We start from the raw sequence: 17,904 nt of genomic DNA, 5'->3' as shown, positions 1-17,904 counted from the left end.
TTATCTTGCTCTACTTCCAGTTTCTTAAGATGGAAACTGAAGTCATTGATTTCAGACATTTTTCTTTCCTAATGGATTTTAGTATAAAATTTTCTTTTACCTTTAGCTACATCCCACATATTTGATATATTGCATTTTATTTTCATTGTGTTCAAATACTGCCTAATATCTTTTGATGTCTCTTTGAAATCGTATTATATGTTATCATGTTGTTTAGTTATCACAGATTCATGGATCTGTTGTTGATTTCTACTTTAATCCCATTGTGGTCAGAGAAAGTACAAAACCTGAATTCTTTTAAATTTATTGAGACTTGTTTTATGTATCTAATGTGGTCTGTCTTGGTAAATGTTCTGTATGTACTTGAAAAGGATGTGTATTCTGCTGCTGTTGGGTTGACTGTTCTATCAGTGTAAACTAGGTCACGTTAGTTGGTACTGTGTTTCCCCGAAAATAAGACCAGGTCTTATATTAAGTTTTGCTCCAAAAGACTCATTATAGCGTATGTTCAGGGCATGTCATCCTGAAAAATCATGCTAGGGCTTATTTTTAGAGAAACATGGTAGTGTTTTTGAAGTCTTGTCTGTCCTTACTAATCTTCTTTGTACTTGTTTTACCTCAAGAGGTATTGAAATCGCAGACCATATTGTGGGTTTGTCTATTTCTCCTTGTGGTTCTATTGGTTTTTCCTTCAGGCATTTTGAAGCTGTCTTATTTTGCGCATAAATGTTTAGGATTGTTATGCCCTCTTGGTGACTTGACCCTTTTATCATTGTGAAATGACCTCTTTATCCCTTGTACACTCTTTGCTCTAAAACATGCTTTTTCTTAATATGTTCACTGTAGTTTACTTTTGATCAGTGTTAGTGTGTCATCACTTTTTCTACCCTTTTACATTTAACCTATACGTCTATATTTAAAGTGGACTGTATTTTAGTGGTTGCTTTAGGGTTTATGATACACATATTTCATTTTTCACAACCTACTTTCTAGAGATAATTACACTATTGCGTGTATAGTATAAAAACCTTACCATAGTATACCTCCATTCCCTCTGGCCTTTGTATGTTGACATATATTTTACTTTTATATGTGTTATAAATCCCACACTATATTGTTGCCATTATTGTTTAAGTGATTATTATCTTTTAAAGAGGTTAAATATTTATCCGTGTAGTTGTCTCTTCCTGTGCTTTTCATTCCTTTATGTGGATTCATCAGGAATCATGCTCCTTCTGCCTAAAGGAATTCCTTTACTCTTTCTTGTACTGTGGGTCTATTGGTGATGAAGTCTGTCAGTTTTCATGTCTGAAATGTCTTTATTTCACCTTCAAGTTTTAAAGATATTTTAGCAGAGTATAGATTTCTAGGTTGACAGTTTTTATCTTTCAGAACTTCAAAGACATTGCTCCACTGTCTTTTCAGTTAAATTGTTTCTAACGTGAAATCTGCTGTCATCCTTGATTTTATGCAGCATGTCTTCCTTCTGGCTACTTGTGAGATTTTCTTTGTCACTGATTTGAACAGTATGGCTATCATGTGCCAAGGTGCAGTGTTCTTCATGATTCTTGTGTTTGGAGTTCATTGAGTTCCTTGGATTTGTAGGTTTACGGTTTCCATCAAATTGAAATTTTTTCTTCTCTTATTTTCTCAAATATTTTTTCTGTCTCTGTCTCCTCTTTTTTCTGGGATTCCAATTAAATGTATATAGGCTGCTTGAAGTTGTCCCACAGTTCACTGATGTTCTGTTCATTTTTTTAGTCTTTTTTTTCCCTCTTAAGTTTCATTTTTGGATAGTCTGTATTACTGTGTCTTCACATTCACTAATATTTTTTATTGCAATATCTAATCTCTTGCTATTTCCACTTAGTGTATTTTCCATCTCATATATTGTAGTTTTCATTTCTAGAAGTTCTATTAGGGTCTTTTTTTTTTAACCTTAAAAATTTTTGACATTGTGCAGTTGAATATTTCTAAGTCTTGAATGTATTAGCTTGGTGCAAAAATAATTGTGGTTTAAAAGGTTAAAAAATTGCAAAAACCGCAATTACTTTTGCACCAACCTAATAATTAATTGGCTAAAATAATGAAACCTGCATCCAGGCAAATTAACATGAAAAGGTAGTTAGAAATTAATCAGTTAAATTTTTCCAATGGGTTTTTCTTTTTTCATGTTTACTAATCTATGCTTTTTAAAAATATTCATTAAATTTATTGGAATGACATTGATTAGTAAAATTATATAGGTTTCCAGTGTACATTTCTATAATACATCAAATATATATATATATTGCATTGTTTGCTCACCACCCAGAGTCAGTTCTCCTTCCATCACCATATATTTGACTCCCTTTACCCTCTTCTATCACTCCTCTGCCCCCTTACCCTCTGGTAACCACTAAACTGCTACTCTGTGCCTTTTTATTGGTGAGTTCAGTCCATTTACATTTAGGGTGATTATTGATATATGAGGGTATATCTTTTGTTTCTGGTCATTCAATGTCTCCATGGTTTTTTTTTGCCTTCGTATTTTGTCTGTTATTTAAGTTTGGTGGCATTCTATGATTTTTTCCCTCTGTTTCCTATCTCCATTCCCCTTTGCAGATTCAGACCTTTACCCCCTTTTATGTTTTTGTTGTCACAGATTATCCCTATTTATACTGTAAGTTCATTTTTGAGTTACCGCAGCAAATTATCTTCTTCTTCTCTTTTTCTTTTTTTATGTTTTTGTTTCCTTTACCCTTTATGTTATGTTCACATGTATAGTGTCCTATTCTGTGTAGGGATTGCCATTTCCTGCTTCTGTCTGTCTGTTAGTAATCTTATTCATAGTTTTGTATACTTTTGTCTTTTTGTTTCAGGTAGAATAACCTCTTTCAGTATTTCCTGTAATGCAGGCCTTAAGGAAAATTCCCTCAGCTTCTGTATATCTGGAAAGGTCTTTATTATTCATATGTAAAGGATAACTTTGCTGGATATGTTATTCTTGGCGGGTAATTTTTCTCTTTCAATAGTTTGAATATTTGATTCTACTCCCTCCTAGCTTGTGGAGTGTCTGCTGAAAAATCACATGATAATCCACAGAGCTTTCCTTTGTAGGTTGCTATCTTCTTTTCTCTGGCTGCCTTGAGAATTCTTTCTTTGTCATTAATTTTTGACAGTTTCAATATGTGCCTTGGAGAAGACCTTTTAGGATTGAGGTAATTGATGTTCTGTTTGCTTCTTGGATTCAAGGATCCAGTTGTTTCCATAGGTTTGGGAAGTTCTCGTTGACTCTTTGTTTGAATAGGCTTTCTTTGCCTTTCTCCCTCTCCTCTCCTTCTGGTGTGCCCGTTATTCTTATATTGCTCTTCCTGATGGAGTCAGATAGTTCTTTCATTTAGAGTTCTTCATTTCCTTTAACTCTCAAGTCTCTCTCTTCTGCATTTGCGTCATTTCCAGATTTCTGTCTTTGATATCACTAATTCTTTCCTCATCTGGACAGCTTTATTTCCTAAGCTCCTTCATCTCTGTTACTGAGTTCTTCGTTTCCAGAATTTCTATTTGGTTTAAAAATTTTTATCTCTTTGGTAAAGTATTCATTTGTTTATCGATTTTATTTCTGAGTTCATTAAACTGCCCATCTGAGTTTTTGTGCATCTCATTGAATTTTTCAGAGCTGCAGTCTTGAATTCTGTTATTTAAGTCACGTATTTCCATGTCTTTAAGCATATTTTCTGGAGATCTTTTATTTTCTTTATGCGCTACCTTGTTACCTTGGTTATTCATGGTAATTGATGGATTATTTATCTTCCTAGGCATCTATGGGAAGGAATTCTGCAGCAGGTTGAGACAGAGTGGTCTTTCTTTTGTTTTCCTGTAGGTAGCAATGGAGATTTTTATTTTCTCTTGCCCTGTTCCACCTTCTCACAGTGGAATGTTTCCTGGGGAGCTGGGCGTCTCCTTTGTGACCAGCTCGCTTCAGTCTCAGGGCACCACCCCCTTGGGAGGATGTAGTAGGCGATGGGGTTCTGAGGCCCTGAAATCCCAGTGCTGCCCCTGCAGCCAGATGCAGAGCTGTGTGCCTCAGCAGCCCTGGGTGCCCCTGCTGAGATCAGCTGCAAAAGGTGGGGGCGGAGTGGGCTGGGAGAGGCACTGGTATGCTTGTGTCTTTGGTCTTCTCCAAGTAACGGTGACACTGCCAGACCACAGCTGCCTCGCCGCTATATCTTCTCCCTTGTCACGGAAATTAGCCACAGAGTACCTCTGCCACTCAGGAACTGTCTCTCCAGTTCTCAGGGCTGTAGATATTCTGTTCTTTAATCTGACAGTGCTACAGTTTCTTCTGGGGCCTGTTGCTAGTACTGGGAGGGTGTGGGGGTGTCAAGCTCTGGGAGGGTGGTGGGAGGCAGCCAGACTTCATGGCTTTGTTTTCTGCCTGGCAGTGAGAACTGTTGGACCACAGCTGTCGCACTTCTGTATTTGGTCTTTGCACTGAGGTCTTTGCCCCATCACTGGGTTCAGCCATATTGTATGTTGATCATTCAGGCAGGAATGCTCGGGGCCACAGAGAGTGCACCTACAGTCTGAATCCCCCTCTCTCCCGGGACCAGGGCCGCAGTGAGCTCCAGGCTGCGTCCACGTGCCCGTCTCTGCACTTGTCCCTCTCTTCTCCCCTCTTCCTCCCGGTTCACCCACATTCAGATGTTTTGATGCATGGATCTCTCAGACGTGTTTGTGTGTTGCCCACTGGATCCTTTGTTAAATTATAGCTGTTCAACTTGTTGTAATTTCAAGTGGAGAGATCAGGGGGGATCCCGCATGCCACCATGTTTCTGACATCACCTAGGTCTTTAAAAAAAAACCAAAAAACAAAAAAAAAACATTTCCCATGTCGCTAGTACGTAACATGTTGGATATTCCCTCTAGCGATATGGAATACAATACAATAACTATTAACATCCCCGTCTGCCAGCCCTAGGCTGATTTTGCTTGATTAATTTTTCTCTTTATGATGGGTTGCATTTTCCTGCTTCTTTGCATGCGTGGTAATTTTTGATTGGGTGCCAGATATTGTGAATGCGCGCTGGACATTTTTGTATTCCTGTAAACATTGATGAGGCTTATTCTGGGATCCAGTTAAGTGACATGGAAACAGATTGAGTCTTTCAGGCTTTTCTTTTAAAATTTTTTAGGCAAGACCAGAGCAGTGTGTAATCTAGACTTAATTATTCTCTGCTACTAAAGCAAGATCCTTCTGAGTACTGTACCCTAACCCCATGAGTTACCCCGTGAGATTTTCTCGTCTGGCTGACGGGGACAAGCACGTTCACCTTGTGTGGTTGTTTTGGTTGTTTCCCTACTCCTTTCCGGTGTTTTTCCCCTCACACGGATGCTCTAGGGAATGCCCCAGGTGTTCTCTGTAGCTCTCGTCTCCAGTACTGGTCCCTGCAAACTCAAGACACTGGTCTCAGTTCTGTCTCTTCAGCTCCGGAGCTCACCGGGCTCCACCTGCTTTCCCCACCCTGCACCTCGGAAACTCCCTCCAGGCTATGAGCTGGGGGAGCCCTAGGGCTGACCCCATTTGTTTTCTGTCCCTCAGGGGGTCACTGTCCTTTGTTACCTGATGTTCAGTGTCTGATGTGCACTATAGTCTTTCATATATTTTGATTGTATATTTAGTTGTTTAAGGCAGGAAGGTAAATTCAGCCCCTGTTGGTCCATCTTGGCCAGAATTAGAAGTCCTCTGTCAGTTGTGTTGTTTACACTAATCAGGTCCTACTTCTAGAAGTGGAATGAGGCCAAGACTACCCAAACCATCTGAATACTGCACAGCAGGGGAGAGGTGGAATGGATGTTGGGGGAACCCGCCAGGGTCCACCATGAAATCTTTTGTACGTGAAAGAAGTAATGTTTTAGAAACAACTCAAAGCCTACCTACAGATGCTTACTTTAGTAACCTGTGGTACACACAAGAAATTGAAACCTACGTGATGTAAGAAAGTATGAGACAATTATTTATCTACTGATAAAAGGGATATTGTTAAATGAAAAACACATTGCAGGCTGGCTCATGTACATATCAAATGCCTTTGGGTAAAATGGGGGTAGGGAATAAGAATCTATATTCGTGCTTATTTAAAGAGGCATAAAGAAACTAAGAAATGGTTTTATGGGGCCGGCCCAGAGGCTCAGGTGGTTGGAGCGCCGTGCTCCTACCGTGTGCTGTCAGGAGCGGCCGGTGGCCAGCGTGAGTGGTCGGCAGCCATCATGAGCAGCCGGCAGCTGGCGAGAGCTGCTGTGAGCGGCCGACTGGCGACCGGCAGTCAGGGGGAGCGCAAGGCTCATAATACCAGCATTGGCCAGGGAGCTGTGTCCTACACAACTTGACTGAGAAACAACGGCTTGAACTGGAGTGGGGGGGTGAGGGGGAAGAAGGAGGAGAAAACAAAAAAGAAATGGTTTTCTGTTGGGAGAATAAATGAGAACTAAGCAGATAGTAGACAGGAATGGGGAGTATACTGTCATTTTAATGCTTATTGATTTTTGAACCACATGACTGTTACATACTCAAAGATAAAAAAGAAAAATTTTGAAAAATTCAGGAAGGTAGAAAAATACTTCCAATAAAAGCAAAATTTAAATAAATATATAAGTATGCACATTGAGTGTGAGAACTCTATAAAATGTATATACAAGTGTACAAAGAGTATAAAAAAGGCAGAAAAATAAAAAGAATTTGTGTGCTAAGTTGATGAAGTTTTTTATATTCTAGCTCTTGAGTTAATGTTCATGAAATTTATTGAAAGGCAGTTAAATTGGTGAAAATAAATAAATGCAAATATTTGGTAGGAATTAAAATGAAATGTCTTCTTCCACCTCAGCAGAATTCATTCTAGCAGAGGATGCCACCCCAGCCTGTGAGCCCTGGGGCCCTAGTACACACCCAGCTCCCCTGAGCCCAGAAGATTTTAAGCACGTTGGGCTCACCAAGGCTGTTCTGTCAGCCCACACACAGAAGGAAGAGCAGAATTATGTTGATAAATTCCGGGAAAAGATCCTGTCGTCACCCTACAGCTCCTATCTTCAGCAAGAAAGCAGAAGCAAAGCTAAATATTCATATGTTCAAGGTAGTTAAATTTTTAAAAATACATTCCATTTATCTACATAGTTGTCATCAATTTTATAAGTCCTGTGTCAGTACAGGGAGATAATGGAGTGAAGAATGGGGGTTTTGCTTGTAAGGAACTGGTTGAGAGATGATGAAATAAATCTGTATCAACAATTTGTTATCTTGGATCTCTTCTAGATGTGAGAAGCTGATTTTGTAAGGAACTGATTGAGAGATGCTGAAATAAGTTTATTTTATAGCAACAACTTTTATCTGGGATCTTGTTCATCCTTTTAGAGCCAATTTTTTCCATCCCTGAGTAGAAATATTTCGTATTGGCCAATGTTTATTCCTTGGTAATTTTCCTCTACTTACCTGTAAATGGCATTCTTCTCTTCCTTTGAGGGTATAGCTTTTCATAATATGCCTCCCTCTCTATCCTTTCAGGAGAGTCTGCCTCCAAGCCGAGCAGATCAGCAGGTTGCAAGAAGGGGAAGCACAGGCGGAAGACGCCGCCGGTGCCGTTGGACAGCCATAGCGCCCAGGGGCCCTTCTGCCCTGCTGGTGGAGGAGAGGTCCAGAACGTTCCGCCCTGGAGCCCATCCCCGGCCTCTCCTCACGCCCCCAGCCTGTCGTTCCCGGCCGCAGTGATGGTTCCCAGCCAGGCACCTTATCTCGTACCAGCGTTTCCCCTCCCAGTTGTAACCTCTCTGAGTGGAGAACACACAGCTTCTGTAACTGCACTCGACTGCCTGCCCTTATCCAGTGGTTTGCCGTCTTTTCCGGCTCTCCCTGCTCCTCACTTAGGTACTTTCATGACCATTTTCCTGCCTGACGCCCCTGTATATCCTCTCTCGACCCCATCATTCTCTTCATATCCATTCCGGGAAGCACCACGCTCTTCGGAAATACCACCCTCAGTGTCTGCAGTGGCTCCAAACCTGGAAGTGCCACCTTCAGTCATCAGCCGAAGGCAAGCTGGGGACAAGTGGGAGAGCCAGAGTGGAGAGCACGCGTTCCTGAACTCCCGGAGCAGCTCACCGCTGCAGCTCAACTTACTGCGGGAAGACATGCCCAGGTCCTGCGAATCTGCAGATCAGATGAGAAGGGACGTGTGCCCAGAGGCGGAGTGTGTAAGTGACACGAGCTTTCAACACGCAAGTGAGAAAATCAGCCTTGTTCTCTTAGTAACATGAGGCTCTTCCATGGGGCGGGTTCTCATCACGGTGGCCTGAGTTGGTAATTGCCGCTGAGACTAAGCTTGTGCACACACGTGCACTGTAGGTGCCTGGCCCCACTTCAGAAGCAGGAAGGAAAGAATCTTTCTCCCAAAGTGCTCTTTCAAATCTTCTATATGAACTAAGTTTTCCCCTCCTTTAAAATCTGACCTCAGGCCGGCCCGGTGGCTCAGGCGGTTAGAGCTCCATGCTCCTAACTCTGAAGGCTGCCGGTTCAATTCCCACATGGGCCAGTGGGCTCTCAACCACAAGGTTGCCAGTTCAATTCCTCGAGTCCCGCAAGGGATGGTGGGCAGCGCCCCCTGCAACTAAGATTGAACACGGCACCTTGAGCTGAGCTGCTGCTGAGCTCCCAGATGTTTCAGTTGGTTGGAGCGCGTCCTCTCAACCACAAGGTTGCTGGTTCAACTCCCGCAAGGGATGGTGGGCTGCACCCCCTGCAACTAGCAATGGCAACTGGACCTGGAGCTGAGCTGCACCCTCCACAACTAAGACTGAAAAGACAACTTGAAGCTGAATGGCACCCTCCACAACTAAGATTGAAAGGACAACAACTTGACTTGGAAAAAAAAGTCCTGGAAGTACACACTGTTCCCCAATAAAGTCCTGTACCCCTTCCACAATAAAATCTTAAAAAAAAAATTTTTTTGACTTCCAGGCATTAAACTAACATGTTCATTGCCTATAAAATGTATTTTCTTACCTACAACTGGGGTAATGGTCTAGTAAGACAGGGATAAGCTATATGACAAGACATGAGTTTAGAAATTTTCTTTTTTCAGTTGTAGGACAGCAGTTATGGATGGAGGGGGTAAGAGCCATTTATTGTCAGTATTAGTAAAGTTGGCAGTTTGTAATTTCATATTCATACATGTCATTTTCAAAAATGACAAATATTTTATCAGTTTTCTTTAACTTTTCATCCCTCTACCCAAAAAGGTATTCTGAGATCATCAGGTTAAACTTTGGAATATGACATTCCTCTATTTAGGTATAGGATCCAAGACGCGTGTGAATATTTACACAGAGTTTTTCTTCAGTCTTCCCTTCAAGGTATAATACTTTTGTTTTTACAGATGATCCAAATCAAGAAAATCTGATGACCCAAATCAAGAAAATACGCTCAATTTTGAAAGCCTGCTATTAGTGCACTTGCTAGAAATCTAATGCCTGGCAGTGTGTCCCAGTGAGCCCAGCCTGGGCTAAGGGTTCATGTCCCAGCCCTGTCACTTGTTAGGTGGCTTCGCATAGACAGGTCACTTAACATACCTTTGCCTTTGTTTCCTTACTTGAAAAATGGAACAATTAATACTGCATAGCATCCTGAGGATTACAGGAAGTAGTATTTACGTAGTTCTTCTCCCTATGCAATATAAGTTCCAATATAGCTGGAACTTTTGTTCACTGATATATTCCTAGTATTTGGAACACTGTTTAAAATGTATAAAATGTTCAATGTATATTTTCTGAATGACAAAGAATTAAAGCACACCTGTAGCGTCTGTGGCATGTAGGAGGTGCTCATAGCAGTGGTGTCTTGAATCTTATATACAGAGGAACTTAGACCACATTCTTGGGGACAGGCTGAAAAATGTTTTACTTCTCATGTCTATATGTTTGTTTTATTCTGTTTAACGTGTTAAGGGGAAGATCTCCCAGTTATTTTGTAACATGATACTTAAAATGTTCAATTTTTCTCTTGTGTTTGTACTTTCCAGCCGTGTGTGATTGGCAACAGCGGGAATAAGAACAGTCATTCTACTGCCAGCGGCCTGTGCACGGTGTCCCTTCTCAGGGCGTCTCCACCTGGGTCTGGTTCTGCAGCATCAGGTAGAGATCAAAAGCACAGATTCTGTGAGCTCTGTTGCCAGGCGGTCACTGCCTAATGGGCTGTCTGGTTTGGGCACAGGTGTGGACATAAAGTATATTTTCCTTTTTGTATGCTTTATTGGGGTGTATTTACATACAGTAAATAAAATACACCAAATTCAGGTGTGCAAAACAAGCGTTCGACAAATGTCTACATTAGTATCACCACCACCTCCATCACCAGATAGAACTTTTCCATCACCCGGGAAATTCTATGACCCTTTGTAGTCAGGCCCCTGCCCTGACCACTAGCTTCTGGCAACACTGATTTGCTTTCTGTCACTAGTTTTGTTTTTTCTACAATTTTACATCAGTTGAATCGTCCAGCACACAGTCTTTTGTGTTGGGATTCTTTCAGTGAGCTTAGTGCTGTTGAGATGCATCCTTATTGTCTGGGTCAGTAGTTTGTTCCTTTTTATCGCTAAGTAGAATCACATTGGATGGCTGTCCATCCACCAAAGTCCGGATCATTGATGATTGTTGGGTTTCCAGTTTGAAGCTATTATGAATAATGCTGCTGTGAACATTTGAGTCTGAGTCTTTTTGTGCATATGTTTTCTTTTCTTTTGGGTAAATACCTGGGAGTGAAATTGCTAGGTCATGTGTATGGTTAACTTTGTAAGAAAATGCCAAACTGTTTTCCACAGTGGCCATACCTTTTTGCATTCCTACCAGCAACGTATGAGAGCTCCAATTTGCAACACATCCTGGCCAACACTGGGTGTTGTCCGTCATTTATTGTAGCCATTCCAGCGGGTATGTAGTGATACCTCATTGTGGTTTTAATGTGCATTTCCCTATTGATTAATGGTGTTGAGTATCTTTTAATGTACTTTTTGCCATCATATGTGTTCAAGTTTCTTGCCCATTTTTGGGGGGGAGGGGGATTATTAGTTTCTTAGTGAGTTTTAAGAGTTCTGTATATACTGTGGATACAATCCTTTACAAATACTTGTTTTGCAAAATTCTCCCTGTGTGTGGTTTGCCTTTTCATTTTATTACCTTTTATTTTTATCTTCATTTTGAAGAGCAAAATATTTTTTAATTTTGATGGCATTCAATTAATCAAAATTTTTTTCCTTTTATATAAGTTGGGCTCATGTGTTCTTTTAAAGAAATCTTTGCCTAGTCCGAAGTCACTAAGATAGTCTGGGGTGAGATTAGGGTCGATATACTCTCCTTGCATATGGATAGCCAGTTGTTTCTGCCCCATTTGTTAAAAAGACTAATCTTTCCCCCACTGAATTATCATGGCACCAATGTCAAAAATAAATTTGGGTCTGTTTCTCGATCTCTGTTCTGTTCTGTTTATCTTTATGGCTAACTTTAGGGTAATCCCGCACTCTTTTGAGTAGAGCTTTCAAGTAAGACTTCAACTCTGATGGGTGAAGTCCTCCAACTTTATTCTTCTTTTCAAAATAAGTTGGGCTGTTTTTCACCCTTTGTCCATATAAATTGTAGAATCAGGTTATTAGCTTCTATAAAAAAAAGTCTGCTGGGGTTTTGATTGATGTGTTGAATCTATAGCCCAGGTTGGGAATTATCACCCTAACAGTATTGAGTCTTCTAATCCACGAGCATGCGATGTCTCACTTTGGTGTAGGTTTTTAACTTTTCTCAGCAATGTTTTGTAGTTTTCCATGTATAGGTTTTACACATATTTTGCTAAATTTATCCCTAAGGATTTCATATTTTTGATGCTTTAACAAATAACATTTTAAAATTCCAATTTCCAATTGTCTGTTGGTAGCATGTAGAAAACCAATCAAATTTTGTATTTTGAAATTTGTATTTGACAATTTTGCTGAACTCACTGGTTAGTTTTAGTAGCTCTTTTGTAGATTCTGTAGGACTTTTCTACATAGACAATCTTACTGTCTGCAAATATAGTTGTACTTTTTCCCTTCTGATATGTATGCCATAATTTTTTTGTCTTACCTGATTGGAGTGGCTCAGATCCCAGTGCAGTGTTGAGTAGAATAGGTGAGACAGACATTCTTACCTTGTTCACTGTCTTAGGGGGAGAGCAGGCAGAGTTTCACCATTAAGTATGATGCTAAATGTAGGTTTTCCGTAAATGTTCTTTATCAGTAAGATTGAGGAAGTTCCTTTCTACTGTTAATTTGCCGAGACTTTTTCTACACCTACTGAAATAATCATATGCTTTTCTTCCTTATTTTGTCAAATATTAAATTAACCTTGTATTCGGTCATGCTATTTTATCCTTTTAATACATTGCTGTATTCTATAGCCTACTGTTTTGTTGTGGATTATTGCACCTATTCTGAGAAATATTGGTCTGTTGTTTTCTTGCAATGTCTTTGTCTGGTTTGGTATCAGAGTAATGCTGCCCTAAGAAGGTGAGTTGGGATTGGTTTCCTCCTCTTCTGGTTTCGGGCAGACTGTGTGCTGACGTGGTATTATTTACATCTTCCTTCTGTGGTTGGTAGGATTCACAGTGACGCCATCTGGGCCTGAAGTTTTCTTTGTGAGAAGGTTTTGTAACAACAATTAATTTCTTTAATAGATAGGGGTCTATTAAGGTTATCTGTTTCTTCTTGAGTGATCTTTGGTAACTTGTATTTTTCAAGATGTTTGTCTATTTCATCTAAGTGGTAGAATTTATGGTCATATAGTTATTTATAATATTTTTTTTATTCTTTTAATGTCCATGGACTCTATACTCATCTTATTGCTGGTATAATAATAAATTTTTCCTGATTATTCTGACTGTATGTTTACCAATTTTATTAATTTGTAAAAGAAGCAGCTTCTGATTTTTTGGGTTATTTTTCCCTATTGATTTTTGGCTTTGAATTTTATCAGTGTCTGCTCTAATCTTTATTATTTCCTCTCTTCTGTTTACTTTGGATTTTATTTGCTCTTTTTCTAATTTCTTAATGTAGGAAGTTTAGACCGTGATTTGAGATTATTTTTCCTCCTAATATAAACATTTAATGCTTTTAATTTCCCTCGAAGCACTGTTTTAGCTGCCTCCCTCAGATTTTGATATGGGTGTTTATATTTTCATTCAGCCTAAAATGTTTAATAATTTCCCTTGTATTTTTTTCTTTGACCATAGGTAATTAGAAATGTATTTAATTTCCTAATATTTGGAGTTTTTTCCAGATAGTTTATTGGTTTCTAAGTTAATTGCAGTCAGAAAAAATTATTTGTATTATTTTTTTTAATTTACTGAGACTTGTTTAATGGTCCAGAATTTGGTCTGTCTTGTGAAATGTTTCATGTGCCCTTGAAAAAAATGTGTGTTCTGCAGTTGTTGAATAGTGTCTTCTATAAATGTAAATTAGATCAAGTTAGCTGATGGTGGTCCAACCTTCAACATCCTAACTGATTTTCTATCTACTTGTTTTAGCAGTTATTCAGACACAGCTGTTAAAATGTCCAAATATAATTGTGCATTTGTCTCTTTTTTCTTGCAGTCCAATCAGGTTTTGTTTCATATATTGCGAAGTTCTTTTATTAGGTACATACACATCTAAGATTGTTCTGTCCTTTTGATGACTTGATCCATTTTTTAATCTACTTTGATACCAGTGTATCCACTCCAGCTTTATTTTGATTAGTGTTTACATGGCATATTTTTCCATCTTTTTACTTTTAACTTATATGTGTTTTTATATTTAAAGTTGATTTTTGGTAACCACCATATAGTTGGGTATTGCTTTTTTTATCCACATGACAATCTCTGCCTTTTAATTGGAGTACTTAGACGATTTATTACACATTTAATGTAATTGTTGATATGGTAAAATTAAATCTTCCATCTTGCTACTTATTTTATGTTTGTCTCATCTGCTCTTCCTTTTTTTCTTCCTCCCCTCCTACTTTTTGGTTGTGTATTTTTAATGATTTTGTTTTTTCTCCATTGGCTTCTCAGCTATACCTGTTTTTTTAAGTCATTGCAGTAGGACTTATAGTGCACCTTTTATTTATCACAATTTGTTGTCACACAACAGCCTAGCCGATTACCCCCCCCCCCCCCCCCCCCCCCCCCGTGTCTTTCCTTGAGGAAGGAAAAGTCTGTGAGACTGTGCCCTTTTGGGACTTTGCTTATCTCAGTGTTTTACACCTCATGTCTCTCTGTGTGTTCCCCAAAAGATGGTTTGCAGCCCATGATGAGTAAGATTTCCCACAGGGGAAACAACTTAAGCCAGGCGGAATCGAATGGGGACCCCCGATGAGCTGCCTTAGAAAGATCTGGGAAGGGGCCTTGCCCCCCCTTCCCCCTGCCTGGGAAAAGCCGCTGCTGACCCTGGCTTTCCCCTCTCACTTAATTGAGAGAAGAGTCTTTAGAGCAGGGGTGTCCAAACTGCGGCCCGCGGGCCAACTGCAGCCCATGATCCATTGTTAATTGGCCCACAGCAAATTCCAAAAATATATTTAGTTTACTTAAATAAACCAGGTGAGGCAATACATACTTCACCTCAAGTGAGTGGCCCAGCTGTTTGTGTATTTTACCGCACATGGCCCTTGGTAAAACACATTGAAAAAAGTTTGGACCCCCCTGCTTTAGAGCGATAAGATTAAGCTCTCTCTGCTCAGCTCTGTAAAACAATTTCGACATGTGATATATGTCCCTCAAGGGAGTCACATATCTCACCTCAAGGACTTTCTGCTTCAGCTGTTTAAAGATAAACATAATTGGTTTGGGTTGTTTCTATAACATGAGTCTCACAGACCGTGTCAAAAACAATATCACTCCCTTGTATACTTATCAATAAAAACCCCCAGTCAGCTTCATTCTGGGCTCCAGTCTTTCATGACTGTAAGTCCCCTGGCCTTCTGAGATTTAAACGGCATTAAGTGTCTGTTTGTTTCTTTCTTAAAACTTAATCCAAGCCGCCCCTTCTCGCACCCTCACTGCCCGTGTTGCGCTGGACGCGACAACAATTTACCTTCAAATATCATACCTATTGTATCCCCTTATTTCTAAGAACCTTAAAACAGAGTACTTCCATTTTCCCTTCTTGTTCTTTGTGCTGTTTTATCATACATTTTACTTCTACATGTATTATAAACTCATAATAAAATTGTTATTGTTTTTGCTTTAAATAGTCCATTACATTTTAAAGGGATTTTTTTAATGAGGAAAAATGTCTTTTATATTTACCCATAAACTTACTTTATTAAAAAATTAGAGAGGTACTTTTGTTTGTTTTGTTTTGTTTTAATTGTTCCAAAGTTGATGGGAAGGATCTAGAAGGGTCAGATGCAACATAGGAAAGGAATGATCCGTAAGACTCCATGGCAGCCATAAAACGATGGTTTTCCTTTTGTAACAGGAAAAGTGAGGAGAGAGTGCAGATATGAGTAAGTTAATGTTTGGTTTCAGGATAATGAACTTCCTTTCTAAGGGCTTCTGCTTTTCCCTTATAAAATGGGAAAAAGTGAGGGAGGAGACAGAATGGGGAGTCGTCATTGCCGGGTACGCTGACTAGTACGCTGACCAGAGGACTAGAGCAGGCTTTCCAAGCTTTTTGATGACCCTTTTGGTGATGATGATTTTGTCGTAGAACAACGTACCTTGGTATATGTGACTTTCTCCAGGTCTTTGCTTTCTACGGTTTAGATAAGAACAGAATCGACCATTGGCTCTAGCGGAGTTGACGTTGTTTTTTTTAAATTGGAGAAGGGGAACAGGACTTTATTGGAGAACAGTGTGTACTTCCAGGATTTTTTTCCAAGTCAAGTTGTTGTCCTTTCAATCTTAGTTGTGGAGGGTGCCATTCAGCTTCAAGTTGTCCTTTCAGTCTTAGTTGTGGAGGGTGCAGCTCAGCTCCAGGTCCAGTTGCCATTGCTAGTTGCAGGGGGCGCAGCCCACCATCCCTTGCGGGAGTTGAACCGGCAACCTTGTGGTTGAGAGGACGCGCTCCAACCGACTGAGCCATCCGGGAGCTCAGCAGGAGCTCAACTCAAGGTGCCGTGTTTAATCTTAGTTGCAGGGGACGCTGCCCACCATCCCTTGTGGGACTCGAGGAATTGAACTGGCAACCTTGTGGTTGAGAGCCCACTGGCCCATGTGGGAATCGAACCGGCAGTCTTCGGAGTTAGGAGCACGGAGCTCTAACTGCCTGAGCTACCGGGCCGGCCCCCGGAGTTGACATTTTGATAGTTGTGGGAAGTCGGAGGGAAAAGGAAGCCTCAGGTATCACAAAGAGTTATTGAATGACTAAGGCTCTGTTCCAAATTTGTAATTGAACAGTTGAACAAGCAAATGAGAAAGTGAAGCTGAGATGTCAGCAGTTTAGGAAATGGAGCTGAGATGGAGCCGTTCCGGGTGATGATAAGGCCTTGAGAGTACACATCTCAGGAGGACTGAGAAAGGGATTTTAGGGGATCAGGAAACTGGCAGGCCCAGGTGACCTGGGACGCTGGCCGGGCTGCATGGTGAAGAAGACTGTCAGCTGGTTGCTGACGTCTTGAGGAATGAGTGCCAAATGGGCAAATCCATCCCTGACAGATACTGTCTAATTTCTATTGTTGTTGATTTTTGATAGGAAGCAGTGACAGCAGTATCTACTTTGCTAGTAGCGATTATTCTTCTGAAATCACCACAAATGGGCAGCAGTCTCAGGATGTACAGAAAAAAGAAGCATTTCCCAATTTAGCTGAAGAGTCCATCTGGAGAATGATAAAACAAACACCTGAGTGCATTCTAATGACATATCAGGTACCCGAGAGGTAAGAAAGCACTTTAGAAGACCCACTTTTATATGAGTTGTTTTAGTGGTTTAAGTGTGTCTTTTAATACAAAGTGATTTTTAAATGTTTTTTACATACCCTTAGAGAAACGTATTTTCAGATTCATTTATTTGAAGTCAAATAACGAATGATTTCCTAAACAGTGGTTACAGTGGTGGTGCCACACAGCTGCAGACCCAGACTAAACAAACACGTTACGCAGCATGAGACAAGAGAACAAAGACAGCAGTGCTTTCCAAGGTGGCAGACAAGTATAGGAACTTTTCTTTTTAGACTCTGGATTTTTGTTTTCCATTCTTAGAAGAAATAAGGGAAATCTGTTTCTTCTATATGTCTGATTAAAACACCCTACAGATGTTTTCCACCAAGAAAAAGAGGTCTAGCTTTACCAAGTTAACAAAGAAATAATTCAGTTATTTTTAATGTGTACATCATATATGCGTATCAACGAGAGATATAAAGTATATTACAAAACAAAAAAGAATTGCTATTCTTAGATGACGTGAAAAGCACCCTGGGCCTTATTCAGGACTATAAGGCTTTGCTTATTTGTTTGTTTTTAGAGCTAAAGAAATTGTGCTGAAAGAAGACCTAGAGAAGCTGGAAAGCATGAGGTGGCAACAGCCCCAGTTTTCTCACCGACAAAGGGAGGAGCTGGCCAAGGTGCATCCTTGGATTCAGAGCCAGACTGTCCCTCAGGAGATAGACACCCAGGTAAGCGTGGCGATGGTCTCCATCGCATGTGTGGACACAGGCAGTGTTCTAGGCAGGTAACGTACGTTGCATGGTCCCACTGGAGATTTTACTCACAGTCACTTCTGCAGTAGGTGTTGTCATCCCTGCTTTACCAACAAACAACAAAGTAAAGTATACTGATAGGAAATAATCTGCAGATGGTCACACAGTTCATCAGATTTTGAGTACAGGTCTTTTTGACTGCCAAGTGTTTCTTTTCTTCCACCAGTTGGAATATTGTGGGGG

The 17,904-nt window shown here is 40.2% G+C and overlaps 1 protein-coding gene across 3 annotated transcripts in view; it reads left to right on the top strand.

Moving 5' to 3' along the window:
• Positions 1-17,904, top strand: part of PER3 (period circadian regulator 3) — a 56,284-nt gene that overhangs the window by 35,609 nt on the left and 2,771 nt on the right. For 2 of the 3 annotated variants that reach the window (XM_074334114.1, XM_019746756.2), the window contains exons 17-21: positions 6,864-7,109; positions 7,538-8,223; positions 10,047-10,158; positions 16,719-16,902; positions 17,487-17,637. In XM_074334114.1, coding sequence (XP_074190215.1) covers positions 6,864-7,109; positions 7,538-8,223; positions 10,047-10,158; positions 16,719-16,902; positions 17,487-17,637 — 1,379 coding nt within the window. The remainder of the gene's footprint in view (positions 1-6,863; positions 7,110-7,537; positions 8,224-10,046; positions 10,159-16,718; positions 16,903-17,486; positions 17,638-17,904) is intronic. The other variant, XM_074334113.1, reaches the window with a different exon arrangement.

Source organism: Rhinolophus sinicus, linkage group LG06 (genome assembly GCF_036562045.2).
Source record: "Rhinolophus sinicus isolate RSC01 linkage group LG06, ASM3656204v1, whole genome shotgun sequence".
Lineage (NCBI taxonomy): Eukaryota > Metazoa > Chordata > Mammalia > Chiroptera > Rhinolophidae > Rhinolophus > Rhinolophus sinicus.
Note: the sequence above shows the minus strand (reverse complement) of the source record. Positions and strands in the feature narration are given on the sequence as shown.